The 16,963-nt window shown below is 51.2% G+C and overlaps 1 protein-coding gene and 1 long non-coding RNA gene across 3 annotated transcripts; one reads left to right on the top strand and one right to left on the bottom strand.

Annotated features, from left to right (window-relative positions):
- Positions 1 to 132: 132 nt before the first annotated feature.
- LOC148224561 (uncharacterized) lies at positions 133 to 2,730 on the bottom strand. Its single transcript, XR_015802776.1, has 2 exons — positions 2,339 to 2,730; positions 133 to 1,875 (listed from the first exon to the last, which is right to left on the bottom strand). It is a non-coding gene; the product is annotated as an uncharacterized LOC148224561 (long non-coding RNA).
- Positions 2,731 to 2,857: 127 nt separating this feature from the next.
- Positions 2,858 to 16,639, top strand: LOC106860365 (interferon-induced very large GTPase 1-like). Of its 2 annotated transcripts, XM_088162612.1 has the most exons (3): positions 2,858 to 2,940; positions 4,166 to 4,354; positions 7,395 to 16,639. In XM_088162612.1, the coding sequence occupies exon 3, from the start codon at positions 7,397 to 7,399 to the stop codon at positions 14,702 to 14,704; it is 7,308 nt and encodes a 2,435-aa protein (XP_088018738.1). In that variant the 5' UTR covers positions 2,858 to 2,940; positions 4,166 to 4,354; positions 7,395 to 7,396; the 3' UTR covers positions 14,705 to 16,639. The 2 variants fall into 2 exon arrangements, with proteins under 2 accessions (XP_088018738.1, XP_088018739.1); XM_088162613.1 differs by lacking the exon at positions 4,166 to 4,354 and having other exon boundaries at positions 2,880 to 2,940.
- Positions 16,640 to 16,963: the final 324 nt, after the last annotated feature.

Raw genomic sequence — 16,963 nt, 5'->3', positions numbered from 1 at the left:
CAAAGAGAGGTCAATTGGAATAATTTCCTCATTTCTCTCAGTTAAACCTGTCAGGATTTGCAGATGTCCAGGCTGGGATTGGACACACCAGTTCCACCCCAGCCAAGGTGGAAAGGGACCTTTCCTATCGTGTTTTATCTTCTTTTTTTTTTTTTTTTCCTGCCAGGGTTGGGATGAAATGAGTGAGATGGAATTTCTTGTTTGGACTCAGATGTTTATTAAATCTGTATTATATTCTCAAATGTTTATTAAATCTGTATTACAGTGAGTGCTACAGCACTTCCAGCCAGCAAACAAAAAATGGAGATGGATCTCATTCTCTACAAGGCCTTTTAATTAAGAACTAACACCTAAATTATTTTTACTTTTAACCCAATAACCAAACTCCCGTGGCCCACAATGCAGAATTTTCTATCCAGTTACAAAATATCACCCAAACCATGAAGAAAAAGGTGGAGAAGAAAGAAACCTCTGCCCTAAAATTTCCACATTGCCCTCTATATATTACTGCATTCTAAAACCCCAAATTCCACATTTTTTACCATGTGATATTACACACTTCTGTTCAAACTACACACCCATCATCTCAGTTTTATTATTCAATTTTGGAAGCCTTCTCCAAGGCCTCAGGTCAAAAGCAGTGTTCTCCTGGGGGTCAGTGTTAAAAAGCACAGAAAGTCTCAAATTCCCAAAAATGACCAGTGCTGCAATAAGGAATGGCTGCTTTCTAATACTCCAAACTTAGAAATTAGAAATTTTCTCTGCAGCCGATTTTAGTGTCAGTCTGGTGTGTTCCATAGTGAGGAACTGCAACCTCAGCTGTTTTTTCTGCTGCTTCCAAGAAATGTGATATTTGTGTCCCACGTTTGGCTGAGGTACCTTGTGCTGATAGCAAACCACTCTCTCTCCAGGGCGTGCACTACACCAAAATAATCTCCCCAGATGTTCACTTTCTTTCACTCAGCTCCAATGCCCACGGGAACATCTGGAGCCTTGGATAAAATCACCTCTCTCAGGGTCAGCTCGACTACCCTGATGTGTTTTTTCCAGGGCTACCAAAGCTCTTTCCATCCGTGTACAGCTCCCAGTGTGGGTTCTCTGTCCTTTAAATCCAGGCAGCTGCAATAAACCCCTGTGATGGTTCATAGGCAATCAATCCTGGAGTCCTTTCTGCTTTGGTGGTGACAGAAACCCAGCAGGATTAGCACTGGAGGTGGCTCTGAGGGTCCAAAAAACCCTTTGGTAGACAGGCAGTGCCACCCCCCTTTTTGTTCCAAGTTCATTTGTGCTGCAAAGACTGTCCTGCTTTGTCCCAGAGTCAATTTAGGAGTTCCTGAATCAACACCACCAGCTGCTCACAGCTGGGCCAGCCTTGGCATAAAGAAATAATTCAAAAGGTCTCATGGGACATGACAAGCCCAAAGATGGAGCCCTCATGAGAGGTTTCTTAAACGGTTTGAAAGCAGCCCGAATATCATCAGTCCATCTAATAAAATATTTATGGGCAGTTTTAAAAGCCTAGACAAGGATTGGGCCAATAATCAAAATTACTGATCCACTTCCTGACCATTCACTTTCACACTGCTGCAGGAAAACATATGATTTACAGGAATTTACATGGATTGACGGGATTTACATTGATTTACATATATTTACAGGATTTACAGCTGCTCTCCCACTGCCCCCATAAAAGGGGAAGCAGCTCCCTCCAAAACAGCCAGGGCTGGATCAGCTGTGCTGGACTTCTCCCAGCCTGGGAGCTGTGGGACATGGAAGGACAAGGTATCTGTTTCTGCTGCTTTTCACGGAATCATAGAAGAATTCAAGTTGGAAAAGACTCTGACATCCCCAAGTCTGTTGTGGAGGCCCAGGAGCCTGCCAGGGATACAGAAACCAAATTAGCCAGGAAATCTTCAGCTCCTGGGGCACCTCACCCTTTGTGCAGAGAAGGTTTAGAAAGCCTCGCCCCCAGAATCCTTTACCCTATTATGGAGATGAATCCAAGTTAAGTCATCCTTGAGATCCTCCCCAATTCCAGAATGTTCTGTGTATCCTGTTCTCCCATTGGCTTCCCTTTTCCCGCTTCTCCACCCCCACATTCCCGTTGCTCGTTTCTGCTTTTCCCCACCTTGGAACCAGCCCCGAGCCCTCGCACCATTGGCCCTTAGTGCTGTGCTCCGCCCCTTCACACCCCATATTTAAACCCACCCCTGCCTTTTTCGGGGGCTCTTTGTCCCTCGAGCATTCAAGAAGGCGGATCCTCGTTGGAGCAGCACACGAAGACCCTTCCCGTTATTTCTCCTGACGCCTCAGTATCTCCATGACCGTGTGTGAGTACCTGCCCGCTGTCTGTCTGCTCGCTTGGTTGCTCCGAAGTCGGCGATGATTTTTGGGATGGCGATGCCTGCGCTTTGCCCGGGCCTGCACCGCCTCCTTCCACCTCTTTTCACCCAAACCAGGCAGCAGCAGTTTCGTTTTCACACTGCGGCAGGAAAACTTGATTTACAGGAAAGCAGTAGCTGCTCTCCGACTGCCCCCACAGAACAGGAAGCCGCTCCCTGCAGAAGAGCTGGGGCTGGGTGGGCTGTGCTGGAGTTCTCGCATCCCGGGAGATGCGGGACACGGAGGGACAAGGTAGCGGCTTCTGCTGCCTTTCATGGAGTCACAGAATCGTTAAGGTTGGAGAAAACTGCCCACATCAAATCCATGTCTCGCCGAAATATTTTCACTCCAAACTAGGCAGCAGCAGTTTCACTTTCATACCGCTGCAGGGATATAGATCTACAGGATTTACAGGAAAACACATGATTTATAGGAAATCAGTAGCTGCTCTCCGACTCCTCCTATAAAAGGGGAAGCAGCTCCCTCTAAAGTAGCCGGGCTGGGTGGGCTGTGCTGGACTTGTCGCATCCCCGGAGCTGCGGGACACGGAGGGAGAAGGTAGGGCCCGCGGGATGAGCTGTGCGCTGGGAGCCGGCAGCAGCAGGAGCGGGATCTTGTTGGTCTCCTGCCTCCTGTTGCGTGTGTTTGCCACGGCTGCGGAGATGGCAGGGCAGGAGAAGAGGGCTCTGAGGGCAGCGGGCGGGCGCTGTCTGCTCCGAGCGTGGGCTGCAGGAGCCGCCTTTGCTGGCAGCCGCTTTGGGGGAGCTCGGGGGAGCCGTGTGCGCTGCGGGGCTGAGCTGGGAGGGGGGCCGGGCTCACAGCTGGGGCCGGATGGCTGCGCTCCCCGCATGGCACGAGCCATGGCACTGATGCCGGGGGGGTTCCTGGCCCCCGAGCCGCTCCTTCGGGAGCAGGCCAGCCCCGTGGGGATGAGGGGCACGCACGGCACATCCTGCTCTGTCCCCAGCCCAGACTCAGTTCTTCCTTTTCCTCCCCGTGCAGGGAGGGTGGGATTCTCCTCTCTTACAGTCTGAGCGTCAGCACCCAGAGCGCTCTGCTCCCTGGGACAGCCCCACAAAGGTGTCGGTGTTGCCAGAGCCCCTTTCCCTGGGACAGGGCTGGGGAAAACACTCTCGGGGGGCTGTTCCCATGAAACGGGGTGCGGCACGTCCTGCTGCTTGTTACTTCTTGCGTGTTCTACAAGAGAGGAGCTGGATCCCGAGTTATGCCCTGAATGTGCTTAGAGCCTCTCTGCGGGCACTGACACAGTCGCACGGGGCTTTTCCCTGTTCCTGCAGCAATGGGGAGCCGTGCAGGGACTGCCAAGGGTGCCTGGGGGAAGGTGCAGGGTGTGGCTGGGCTGGAGTTAACTTTGTCCAGGGCAACCTCTGGCTCCTGAGACTGAACCAGTGCTGGCAGTGCTCCAGTGGGACAGGATTTGGGAGGGGACAGGGCTGGGACAAGTGCCCAAGGGGACAAGCTCCAGCAGCGACCCTGAGCCAGCAGTTCCCTTCCTGAGCAGCTGTCCCACACTGGGGCTCTGCTGTCCAGGGAGCAGCTGGACATGTGCCCAGCGAGGGCCCTCGGTGCCCGAAGTCTCTGCTGTGCTCTGCCAGCACGCCCAGCTTTCCTCTGCTGCTCAACTGTCCTTGTCTCGAGCCAGTGGCTTTTCCTGCTTCTGCCGTCCCCAGTGGAGGAGAAGGGTTGGCCTCCAGGGCTCCCTGGAATGAATCTGCCGTGCTCATGGGTTGCCTTCTCCTGACTGCCTGCTCTTCTCCTTTAGGATTTTGGGCCTTGCCTTCCTGCTGCTCTTCCTCCTGAGTTCTCGAGTGCTTCCCATCTTCTTCTGCACACCCTGCCGTGTGCCCCAGGCCTGCCACTGCTGCTGGGCTGTGTCCCCTGAGCTGGGGCCCTCGGCTGCCAGTGTCTGCTGGGAAGCCAAGGCTGGGAGAACGGGAGCATCTGCTGTGAGGTGGGTGAGGGAAACCAGAGCCCACAGCCCTTGCTCAGATTGCCCAAATGTGCAGGGATTGCTGAGGGAAAGCTGCCACTGAGTGCTCTGGTTGGGGCTGGAGCCCTCAGATCTCTAGCTGAGTCCAAGACCCTGGGATCCATTCCTGTTCTGGTAAGAGTGTTGTGCCTTGGTGAGATGGAGGCTGAATGCTCAGAAGGATTTTTTACAAGGAATAAATGTGTCCTGTATCGAAGTGAACTGAGACTGGGACAATTTTCAGGGTTGTATGACAGTGTCAGATACCCCCAAGGTTTAAAGGCAGGTGTCCAGTGAAAGCTGCAGGTCCATTAAGGTGAGAATCATGGAATGATGGAATGGCCTGAGTTGGAAGGGACACACCGGGAAGCTGGGGTAGGCAAGATGGAAAGCTTGACTGTAATCCAAAAAGCTCAGATTAACTGAGCTGTCCTCGATCAACTCCATGGGTTAATGTGTTGTGAAAGGGAATTGAGGGTAAGATAAGCAGGATTTTGCTTCTTGAGTCCGTAGTGGCTGTGACCCATGACTGCCATGTCCTTTGGGGGTTTTTCCATATAAAGCAACCAGCAGTGATGGACCTGTACTGGTTTATAAGACAGGTGTCTGCCAAGGAAGGCAGGTACCTTCTCGGAATGGAGAATCCAATCCCCTTTTCTCCATATTATTGTAACTTTGAAATTATGGGGCTACCAGGCAAAGGAACAGGAAAAGGCATAGCAGGTATTTACCAAAGTATAAATACCCATATATATCAAGAGAAACAAACAACAACAGCAGCAGCAACAAACAAAACCAGAAACCACATCCTATTACCATTGCTTTAATGCAGGGATGGGACTACTCTTGGTCTAAAATCGATTTATTACTCAGATAGACATCAGCCTCCAAGGCCGTGAGATTTTAGAGGGGCAAGAATTCAGCCATAGCTCAGAGTGGTCACAGGTTTCTCCATTATAAGGCAATATATAACATTGTAATCCAATGGAAAGTTGCTGAGAATTTCATTTTGTTTTTCTTACCTATCACCTTTACTTAATTCTGCCTCACTGCGTGTACTTTTATCCAATGGTCTACTATTACACGTACACACATATACTTCTAATATCTAAACTCTTAGCTTAGCATATACAGTTACATCACTACACTACAAAGTCCTTCTCCATCCTACCCAATACAGTTTCTTATTTACTTAAGTCATATCCTTACTTACAACTATAGAAGCATAAGTTTATAATTTTTTTTGCTTACTGCATACTTTTATTTTTACATCAATGCAAGCTTCTTCCAAGGCTGCAAATCAAGCCCATCAGTATCTCTGGAAGTTTCTGTCTTTCCATTTTGTACACCATCCCAGCCTTATCTCACCTGTCAGGTGGCTGCCCTTGGTGCAGTTCCAGGCACAGCCAGCAGGGGCGCTGGTGGCTCCTGGCCAGGCAGGGCGGGTGCGATGATTCCTCCACGCCTGCAGGGGGCGCTGTGGAGCCTCTGCGCTGGCAATGGCGGCTTTGGCACAGGGGAGAGGAGAGTTGGCTTCCCCTGCACAGCCCACAGGGAGCACCTGTGGCCACTCAGCACCACTGCAGACCTGGGATGCGAATTGGAGTGCAGCAAAACACCCCAAAGGAGGGGGGGCTGGCTGGGGGAGCGCTCCTTTGCACGGCTCACTGGCAAGGGCTGGTCCTGAGCTCGGGCCTGGTGGGGCTGGGGGGTGCTCCCAGCTCTGGGCTCCCAAGCAGCAGAGGAGCAGAGAAGTAAGTTGGCAAGCCCTGGTCACAGTGCTAAGCAAGAAAAAAAAACAGAAGAAAAAATGCAAAAAATATAGGACAAGAAGATCTCCTGTCAGACCAATTGTATAGCATCATGCCTGTGTTGATCAGCCCTGCTGGAAGGAAAAGCAGCCCCTAACCCCCAATCCCACACTGAATCCTGGGCCGCTCTTCACACATTGTGATATTTCTGAGACACTGGGTCGAGAAACAGTGACAACTCGAGACACAAACCAAAACCAACCTGGCTCTGGGATAAAAACTATCCCCAAGACAAGAGCCGAGCCCAATACCTTTCAGAGCCATCTCCCAGGGACACTCTGTAACTCGTCCCTGAGGAGCCTGGAGTCTGCTCCCATCAAGGCCAAGGTTGAAGGTTTGCAGCCACTTTTCCTTCTGTCTCCAGAGATTTTAAGCTCAGTGGCTCCGTGGTTGCTGATGCTGAGATGGCCTCCAATGGGCACCTGCATAACGAGACCCTCTGTGCTAACAGAAGGAGACGATGGAGGGCACCTCTCCCAAAGTCTCTGGTATCTCCTGAAGGGCCACCAGGATGCCCCAGGCACAGCTGTGGGCAGGGACAAGGTGGATTTTCCCCCCTGAGTGTGCCAGGAAGCAGCTCCTGGGACGAGGTGTGAGTGGGGTCAGGCAGGGGCTGTGCTGGCAGCTGGAGCAGGAGCACAGGTCAGAGCCCGTGTGGCCGTGCTGGCTGTGGGGCGAGTGTGTCTGGGGAGTGTGGGGTGCCATGGGGGGAGTGGAGTGTGTGAGCGCTGCCTCTGGGTGCTGGGAGCAGCAGGCTGGGCCAGGCAGCGAGCAGGGCAGCCGTGGGGCTGGGCAGAGGGTGCAGGATGCAGGCAGGGCTGTTGGGTGGCAGAGGGGCTGTGCCAGTGCTCCAGGGAGCCAGGAATGCCCCAAGTGTCTGCACTTGTGGGTTGAGGAGTTCAGCTGGGAGGATGTGGGTGATGGTGAAGGCAGCACCATGTCCAGGGCAGGTTGAGTGGCTGAATCTGTGTGTCTCTGTGTCTGTGTTGTGTCTGTTATTCACACTCAGCTTCAGGGTTGATCCTGCAAACAGGAAAGCAGCAGCCACATCCAGGCTGCTGGGAAGGAGAGCCTGGCTCTTGTGCCATCCCAGGCCGGGCTCCTGCAGCCGGGTGGGAGCAGCCCCAGCCCCGCAGCTGCTGCAGAGCCTCTGCCAGGAGGCCGGGGCCTCTGACAACACCTCAGGGAAAGTCTCTTTGCTTCCTCCACAGCCATGGCTTCGCAGGAGGACACACAAGAGGGAGGTGCAAAGGCACAGCTCCTGGCAGAGGCATTTCAGAAAGAAGGACTGGATGCTGGATACTGGCTGCCCAAAGTGTCGCAGATCCTGGGAATCAAGTGCAGAGAAGCCCTGCAACATCTGGAATATAAAGACTACCTCAAACTGGAGTGTGAAGTACAGCAACCCTGGGAGAAAAAGGCTCTTCAGAAACTCCTGAAAATAACAGATGACAAAACAGCCTCTAAAGAAGCGCAGAAGGAACTCTTGGAGAAGATAAAGCAAAGGCAAGAAGTGGCCAAACAAGCCCTGAAAGATCTGACAGAAATGCTCAACAGTCGCAGCCACAGCCAGGATGAGCTGAGGAAGAAAGCAGAGACTCTGTGGCAAGCCATGGAGATTCCCAAAGAGTTCTGGCCATCACCAAAGGAACCCTTGGCACAAATGCTGGAGAACATCCAGAAGCAGCTGGAGCAGCTGCAGGAGGTGTCAGCAGGCAGGAGGGAGAACATCCCTGACACCGAGGTGCTGAGGCGGGCGTCGGGGGGACTGGCCCTGCAGGGCATCTACAGAAGCAGCAGAGCTGGAGATGTGCTGGCAACACGAGAGCAGCTCCTCAGGGTGCCTGAGGGATTCCAGCTCGCCGGTCCGGAGCAGGGATCGCTGCTTGAGAGGAGGGAGTTCTCCTCTTCTGCAGAAGAATCCACTTTCACCAAGTCCATGGAGCAGCTGGGGTTCAGCATGAGCGTTTCTGCCAAATTTGCGTTCTGGGGGATTAATGTGGGACAGAGTGTAGATCACAGCAGCTCCTCGCAGACACAGGACACCCACCAGTCCCACTCTGAGCAGAGCTACTTCTGCACCACCAAGTTCCAGTACATCCCCCTGGCCTCCTGCTACTTCCAAAGGCATCAGCTTCGCCTCTCAGATGCAGCTCTGAGGGAGCTGCAAGACATGGAAAAGATTTTGGGGGTCACTCAGAAGGAAGACAACCCCATGTTTGTGAAGATGTGTGAGAGTTTCTTTAGCAAGTTTGGGTCTCACATAAACCAGGGTCCCCTCCACTTTGGGGGGATATTCTGGTGGAAGGCATCCACAGAAGGATTCCGAGCTGAGGAGCGTGGAGAGATGAAGCGACAAACATCTGAAGCACTGAACAGCTTTGTTGGGGGCAGCTGGGGTGGTATCCGGGCCAGTGTAGAAGGGACTGTGGATGTATCCAAATCCAGCTCGCAGGATTCTGTCCTGGGAAGAGTTGCAGAGGGTTCCTATAGAGCAATTCAGCTCTATGTGGTCAACACAGGGGGCCCAGCAGACACAACTTCTCTTCCTCAGTGGAAAACGGGGCTCGTGTCTGATAACACAACGTGGTGCGTGATCGACCGCGGCTTTGAGCTGATCCCAGTGTGGGACGTCATCCTGTGCAATCACTGCGGGGATTTTAACTCTGTTGCTCAGATGAGCAGAGCCCTCAGGGATGCGTACAAAGCGCTGACGAATGAGAGTGATGGCACCATTTTTGGAGAGGAACTGGGCAGTGCAGTGCAAGAGGCCAGAGATTTCATGGAGACTGTGAAGGCCTGGGAGGTGACAATGGTTGAAAGGAAGCTGTTCACGCTGATGGAGCTCAAAGATGATCTGAATGCAAAAACCAGGAACCACAGTGTGTGGATCAATGTGTGCCTGTCACACAAAGCCCTGCAGGATTTCCTGGTGAACACCGTGCAGAGCTGCCAGGAGTCACCTCCAGAAAACACCACTTCTATCAAGGTAATGTTGAAAACCCTCCTGGATCCTCATATCTACTCTGTCAAGGACTTCTCTGAGGCTTCCTTCATTATGCAGTGGATCTTCCAGACTGAGCACTCGCTTCCCAGATCTCCCAAAATCTCTGAGCTTGAAGACCTCATCAAAACACTGCAGCAAATGAAGGAGCACATCTGTGCTGTCACCTACGCACCAAGAAGCTCTGCTTCTGCCATTCATGAAGCAAAGATAGAAGCCACCCTGACCAGCAGCCTCGCCATTTATTCCTTACTCCAGTCTCTCCAGGAACGGGACAAGAAGGACATGGAACTGTTGGTGCTCTTGATTGCCACCAGCACAGGGTACCAGGTGGAAAGCAGCACTTTTCAGCACCTCCTTGGACACCCAGAAATTCAGTACATGGCCAAGGAAATGGAAGCGGCACATGAGGAGTATGTGAACCTGAAGGAGCAAGATGCCGACAGAGCTGAGGCCTCCCTTCTGCTGATGGGTCTGACTGTGACACCAGAAAGTCAAAAGCTGTCCCCTAGGCAGAAGAGGGAGCGTTTAGTTTTCATGGAAGATCACATGAAAGGCTTGTGGTCCACACGGATAAAGAACCTCCTCCAAAAGCACAGTGCAGACACAGACTGGGAGAGGCTGGAACGGGACTTGCATTCCTTGATCAGTGGGAGCTTGGATGAGGAATGGGATGAACAGAGGATGCAAAAAATACTCACAGATCTGGAAGACACTTTTACAACACCTGAGCCACCCAGTCAGTGCCAATCCAAGTCAGACAGCAGCCAATCCAAAGCAAAAGAAGCCATTGCAAACCAGGAGTTCCTCCAGTTGCTCAAGCGCCTTGGACTCGAAAGTCGCTATCCAAGAAAAATGGGAATGGGAGATTTCCGCACCATCTGCAAGATATCTCTGCAGGACAGCCAGCCCAGCAAGGCCAAGGAACTGCCATTATACTTCTTGCAAAAGCTGTTAACTGTGGATTACCAGGTGAGGTACCTGACTTGCTGGGAAGAGAACAACCCAGGCCTTGCGCCCATGCCACAAACCCGAGAGCAAAAGGACCAACACTCAGACTCCTTTGAAAACTTCCTTGATAATCTGATGGGAGCAGCCCCTGAATGTGCAAGCAGGGACGGCCATGTGCACCCCATGGACCTGCAGATGGCCATTTTCCACTGTGCTGATGACTTCCTGAGACAGTCCCTTGCAACCAAGCTGGCCTTCTGCCAACTGGCGCTGCCTCTGCTGCTGCCCAACCCCTGCACTTCTCACATCGAGTTCCCGCTCTACGCCCTCAGCCAAATCCAGAGGAGCTGGAAAGAGGCAGAGAAGTCAGGAAAGCAGGCCCAAACAAAGAGTTACAACAACAAACTCATCTTCCAGGCACAGACACCCATCGTGTCCTTCATCCGCATTGGCAGCTCGGCCTCCTCTTCCAAGTCTCAGCTCCTGAACGCTCTGCTGAGCAAACGCAAACACGACACTTTCTTCCACCGCCACTGCAGAGGCAGCACCAGAGAGCGGCTGCTGATGGAAGGGGTGGTGGAGATCGCCTGGTACTGCCCCCGGGGAAGCCCTGATGACACCTTTGAGTGCTGTGTGGCTTTCTGTAACCTGCATGGAGACGCCAGGGAGCACGGAGCACAGCTGCAGTTCCTGCAGGACATATCTGCTGTCAACGTTGTTCTTGTTTCAGATTCGGAGCACATGGACAACAGGGGCAAAAAGCTTCTGCAGGACCTGTGGCAGTCACAAAGGCCTTTGATTTGTCTTCTCACTGAAAAAGAGAACACTGCAACTGGACAATCCAGCAAAACCATAACAATAGGGATCAAGAACAAAAACGAAGCAGAACTGATGGACCAGCTGACCAAAATGATCAGAGATCTCCTGGAAGGGTCGAATCCACGTTTCAGCCTGGAAGCCTGCGCGGACAAAGCTCGCCAGCACGGATTTGTGGTGGATGCAGATCAACCTGCGTGTGTGACAGCCAAAGCAAAGGCAAAGGAGCTGGTGGACCTTCTGAAGAGAGAGAAGCTGTCTGAGATCAAATCCCAGCTGCTGCCTCTTCAAGGAAAACTGTGGTACCAGTGGTGCAAAAAGGACAAAGAACTCACTCGCCTGCAGGAGAAGGGGAACAAGAGCATTGAGCATCATCGCAGCCAAATTGAATATGAGAAGAAAGCAATAAGAAAAAAGCAACTGGATCAAGCTTTCCCTCTCAATCAGCTGATGAAATCATTCCTTGGCTTTCTCCAGGCCCAGCCAGCAGATAACAAGAAATATTTCCTGCAGTGGATGAAAGTGTTTATGGACGAGCTGTCCTGTGGTCGCCTTGAAGAACTGAGGATCGACTATCACAAGTTATGGACTGAAATCCTCTCAGGAAAGAAAAGCAAGAAAAAACCTAAGGAGAATGCACCATTACTGTGTCGCTTGAATGCCATCTCTGATGAAATCAACGATTCATCCATTGGCCTGGAGCACTTTCTGAGAGAAGTTGGGCAGATTTATGAAGCTCTGGAATTAATGAAGTCCGAAGAAAACAAATTTGCCAAACTGCCTGAAATTGCAGCAGAGCTGATGGTGTCAGGGTATCCTGTGGAGCTGATGGATGGGGACGCTTCTTACCTGCCCTTGCGCTGGGTGGGAGCAATCTTTGACAGCCTAATTGAGAGGCTGGGGGACAAACGAGTGTTTGTGCTCTCCGTGCTCGGCATCCAGAGCACAGGCAAGTCCACCCTGCTGAATGCCATGTTTGGGCTGCAGTTCAATGTCAGCGCGGGGAGATGCACCCGTGGAGCCTTCATGCAGCTCATCCCACTGGGCAAGGAGCTGCAGCAGGACTTGGGCTTTGACTTTCTGCTGGTGGTTGACACAGAGGGACTTCGTGCCATCGAGATGGCCAATAAACAGTCCCTGAACCATGACAATGAGCTGGCCACATTTGTCATTGGTGTCGGCAACTTGACTGTGATCAATATCTTTGGAGAAAATCCATCAGAAATGCAAGATGTTCTCCAGATCGCTGTGCAGGCTTTCCTGAGGATGAAGAAAGTCAATCTTTCCCCAAGCTGCCTCTTTGTGCACCAAAACGTGGGAGAAGCAACTGCCAAGGAGCAGAACATGGAAGGACAAAGGCGTTTGCAGGAAAAGCTGGATGAAATGACCAGGGTAGCTGCCCAGCAGGAATTCTGTGACGTCTCCTCCTTCAGCGACGTCATTGGCTTTGATGTGAACACCCACATTCACTACTTTGCTCACCTGTGGGAAGGAAACCCCCCAATGGCACCGCCCAACCCCACCTACAGCCGGAACGTCCAGCAACTAAAGAGCAAAATCCTCCAGGCTGCCAAGCAGCAGTCACAGCGCAGCATTTTGAGGCTCTCGAGTCTGAAAGATCGTATCAGTGACCTCTGGAATGCTTTGGTGAATGAAAACTTTGTTTTCAGCTTCAAGAATTCCCTGGAGATTGCTGCGTACAGGAAACTGGAAAGTGCCTTTAGTCAGTGGACCTGGAGGCTGAGGAGTCACTTCTTAGATGTACAGATGAGAATGAACAACAAAATTCGGAATGGGGACTTGCAGAATGTCACCAGAGAACACCTTGAAGGGCTGGTGAAAGACACAAATGATGCCATTGAGAAAGAAGTGGAAAAGTATTTCAGGGAAGACAAAGACCGTGAGATACTGATCCAGTGGAAATCAAGCACAGAGCTGAAGCTGAAAGAACTAAAAGCAAGTCTTCTTCATGAAACAAAAAAGAAATGTGAGCATCTTATTGAGCTACAGAAGGAGCAGAGGAAACTGGATGCAAGGAAGTTGGAATATGAAGATGAGCTCCTGAGAAGGAGTAGGGAGCTGGCTATGACTCTGAAAGGGAAGAGCCTTAGTGAGAGAGAACTGAAGGACAACTTTACCTCTGTCTGGAACAGTTGGATTGCTGAAGTCTCCCGTGCTGCTCGTCCGCCAGAACGGGTGGATATTGATGCAGAAATCGAAGATGTCCTTCTAGAGCACTTTAAGGAGCCAGGTTTCCATGAACGGATCAGGTCATTTCCCAAAAGCAGAGGATTTTCTTTTGACAAGGACAAACACATCACAAAGAAAAAGTTCCTAGGCATTATCACAGATCCCAGGAGCATTTGCGATGCTGATGTGATCAATTTTCAGAACATCACTGATGATATCATAGCGTGTGTGAAGGCAAACATTGATAAGAAGGAAGAGGAGAAACGAGATTATAGTCGGAATTTTATTCATGAAATACTCAATGAAGTCCAGAAGGGTGTAGACTCTGTCCCCAGCAATGCAAAACGTACCTTTAACAAAGAGTACAGCATCGATTTGTCTCTGTATCTGTGCAAAATGGCAGCTGAAAGGTTTAAAGCCATGCACGAAGCATTCCAAAAGGCAAATGACCCAGTTGTGTACCTGAGCAGCAAGAGAGAAGATTTCTTCCAATGTTTCCAGATTTCCTGCCAAGGAGCCACTTCCATCACAACTTTTGCTGTTTTCCTTTGTGACAAGATTGAACCAGCTCTTCGCAAGGCGGTCTTTGAGAGGACAGCTAAAGCCATTTCTGGCGACATGAAGAGCAAATTCCCAGACTTCAGGGGCAACAGAGCCAATTTGGAAGTTTGCATCCTGAGATACCTGGCTGAACAAGAAAATTTTGAGTATTTCAAGCAGTACCTTAGGTCTCCAAAAGACTTTTTTCAGAATTATATTGAGAGACAAGTTAAGAGTTATTGTTTAGATGGGAGTAGGAGGCTGGGGATGTTTTTAGATTCCTCCCTTGAATCTCTCTATGGAAACATCCTCTCTGCTGTTTCTTTATCAACCCAAATTGTCAAAGACAGAAAAGACAGAGAAGACAAAATCTCTCTTTGGCTGGATGAATTTTGCAGGGAACTGACAGAGGTGATCAACTTGCCCAGAAGTGACTTGAAGAGCATCGAGCACCAGGAGGTCACAGACATTGAGTTCCTGAGCAGTGCCATGGCAAAAGCTCTGGACGACCTGAGGGACAGGCTCATGAAAGAATTGGCTGGTGCTGACATGAGCTCATTTTCAAGGCAGCCTCACACCATCCTGGCAGAGCATTTTTCAGGGTGCTGGGAGCAGTGTCCCTTTTGTGGGGCTGTCTGCACAAACACCATGTGGAATCATGATGGAGACCATCAGCTGGTCTTCCATCGCCCAGAAGCTCTGACGGGATTCACATGGTATGGGACAGACCACCTGGTCATTGATATTTGTTCCAGTCTTGTTGCAAGTGACTGTGAATTCAGATTTCCTGGTGGCTCATGGATCCCTTACAAAACATACCGTAATGCTGGACCTCCTGTTTCCACTTGGAGAATTCTTCCTGATTCATCCATGCAGGCGTACTGGAAATGGTTTGTGTCTCGTTTCAGGACACAGCTGGAAGCTTTGTACAATAGGAGGTTTCATGGCAAAGGAGAAATCCCTTTGGCGTGGCAGAGAATTACCAAGCAGGAAGCTCTGTCCGAGCTGGAGCGGCGTTAGGCCACATCCATGGCAAGGAAGAACCACGGTGGCTTTGCAGTTTAGGAGAACTTTGTACCAGGCTCTCCACAAAATGCAGTTACAATGACGACCCTCTCAAGCCCAGTGAAGACAATGGTATCCAATCGTTCCCAAATTTGGTGAAATAATGTTCATTAGTGAAGCCATCAATCTGCAATTGCCTCCCTTCATGAGAAAGCCAGAATCCTCTTGCCTTCTTGCCATAAACATTTCTCTCTGTTTTGTCCTAGAGCCAAACCAAACCCCCTCCTTGGGGGGATCAGCCTCATGGCCAATCCTGAGCCCAAGGGCAAAGGCAGCACTCAAAGCACCCCTTGACTCAGCTGCTGTGAGACAAGAAGGGACTGCTGGAATGTGAAAACAGAGGCCTCTCTGAGTCCCTCAGAGAGAGAACAGTATGTAGGAATTAAAGTTTTTAGAGAAATTAACGTATATTAAGCCACATAGACATGAAATAGAGGTGTAAGCTTTAGTTTTAAGTAAGTCGAAATATTATTAAGTTGAATAGATATGAAGCAGAAATAGAAATCTTAGTTTTAAGCAAGCACAAATACGTTTTAAGTGCCTTAAAGAGCAAAAGCCTTAGAATCGAGTGGAAAAAACAAGCTTCAAAAACAAGTTTCAGTGAGAGCTCAAAAACATAGTTTTAGACATAAGAGAAACATAGTAAGAATATTGCTTCCATTTTTCAGATAGGATAGGCTACATGCTAGGTTAGACGTAACTTTCATATTCTAGAACCAGAATTCTAATAAGTCTAGAAGAAATGCTTCAAGTTTGTGTTTTTAGCTTATTGGGTAATTTGTAAATAAAAATCTGTGCACTGGGGAGTGGCTCGCTCTCTCACTCTCTCTCTTCCTCCACCATCATCATCATCACTACCATCACGTGAAAGAAGAAGAACAAGAAAAGAACCGAAGAAGAAAGACCAGGGAGCTTTTGCCTCTACTCAGGACTCTGTACCAGACTGCAGCTTCTGCCTCTGCTTGACACTCTGTACCAGGGCACAGCATCCACCTTTAGCCAGGATTCTGTACCAGAGAACTGCTGCTCCTGCCTCTGCCCAGGACTTTGCACCAGGGAGCTGCTTCTGCTTTAACTGGGACTCTATGGTGAAAGCTTTAACACGGCCTTTATAGCTTTAGACTCCTGTATTTGAGACTGCTGTGCTCCTGTAATGAACAAATTCACAGCAACCAACAACTGCTCTGCTCTTTTCAAGATACAAACCCATAACAATCCCGACAAGAAGGGACAGTGCCCCAGAGGCAGTTTTCCTGCAGCAAGGAGGTGTCCTGCGTGGAGAAAGGGCTGTGGGACCTGAGGCCAGCTCCAGGCTGGCTGCCAGCTGGGCTGCTTGGCTTTTGGGTGTCATCCATGCCTCCCTTACTGCAGCCTCCTGGACCAACTGAGGCTGTTCTCCCAGCAGCAGCTGTTGTGCCTGTGGCCTCAGGAAAGCAGTGACACGATCAGCCCAAGGCTCAGGCAGTGCTTTCCCTCCCTGTCTCAGAGGTGCTGTGTCTCTGCCCAGGGCAGCCCCTCCTGCTCAGGTGCCTGGGGCTGCTGCCCTTCCCTCCAGCCCTCAGCCCCGGCACGAGCTGCTCCTGCCCTTGGCCTCGCTGCTGAGCAAAAGCCTTTGGAATGCCCCATGTGGAGAATGCCGTCTGCCAGCACCTTCCTCAGCAGCCCTCGGGGCAGCGCTGCTGCTGTCCAGGCAGGCTGGTGGCACCGGAGCCGGGCTCTGCACAAGGTGGCACCAGCTGGCTCTGCCCCAGCGAGGTGTCAGGGGCTTTTGCTGGGCAGCTGCGGCAACCCCGCTGGCAATGCCAGGGCCAAGCCCTCCTGGAGAGCTGCCTGAAGGGCTGCTTCAGCCTCATGCCCTGCACGCTCTGCTAATAAAGGACTTGATTTGGACTCTGCTGCTCTGTGTCTCCTTTGTGTTGAGGGGAGCCACAGCTGGGGCTGACTCCAGCTCTGTGCTGCAGACGGGCAGGGGACAGGGGGTGGCACTGGGGGAGGGAGGGGGTGTGGCAGCAGAGGCTCTGCTCCATTCAGGGGCTCTGCTCCAGGAGCAGCTTCACTGGCTGCAGGGACAGCACAGAGGGCACCGAACCCCAAACCACAACACCCAGGGAAACCAGGGGCAGGGGCCAAGGGAGGCAGCCCAGGGAACCAAGCCTGGCCTGTCACACACAAGGAGGGCTGAGAAGGTTGATCCCAGCCAGGTTCTGTGCTCTG

This window comes from Sturnus vulgaris, chromosome 3 (genome assembly GCF_052056855.1).
Source record: "Sturnus vulgaris isolate bStuVul1 chromosome 3, bStuVul1.hap1, whole genome shotgun sequence".
NCBI classification, from domain to species: Eukaryota; Metazoa; Chordata; class Aves; order Passeriformes; family Sturnidae; genus Sturnus; species Sturnus vulgaris.
Note: the sequence above shows the minus strand (reverse complement) of the source record. Positions and strands in the feature narration are given on the sequence as shown.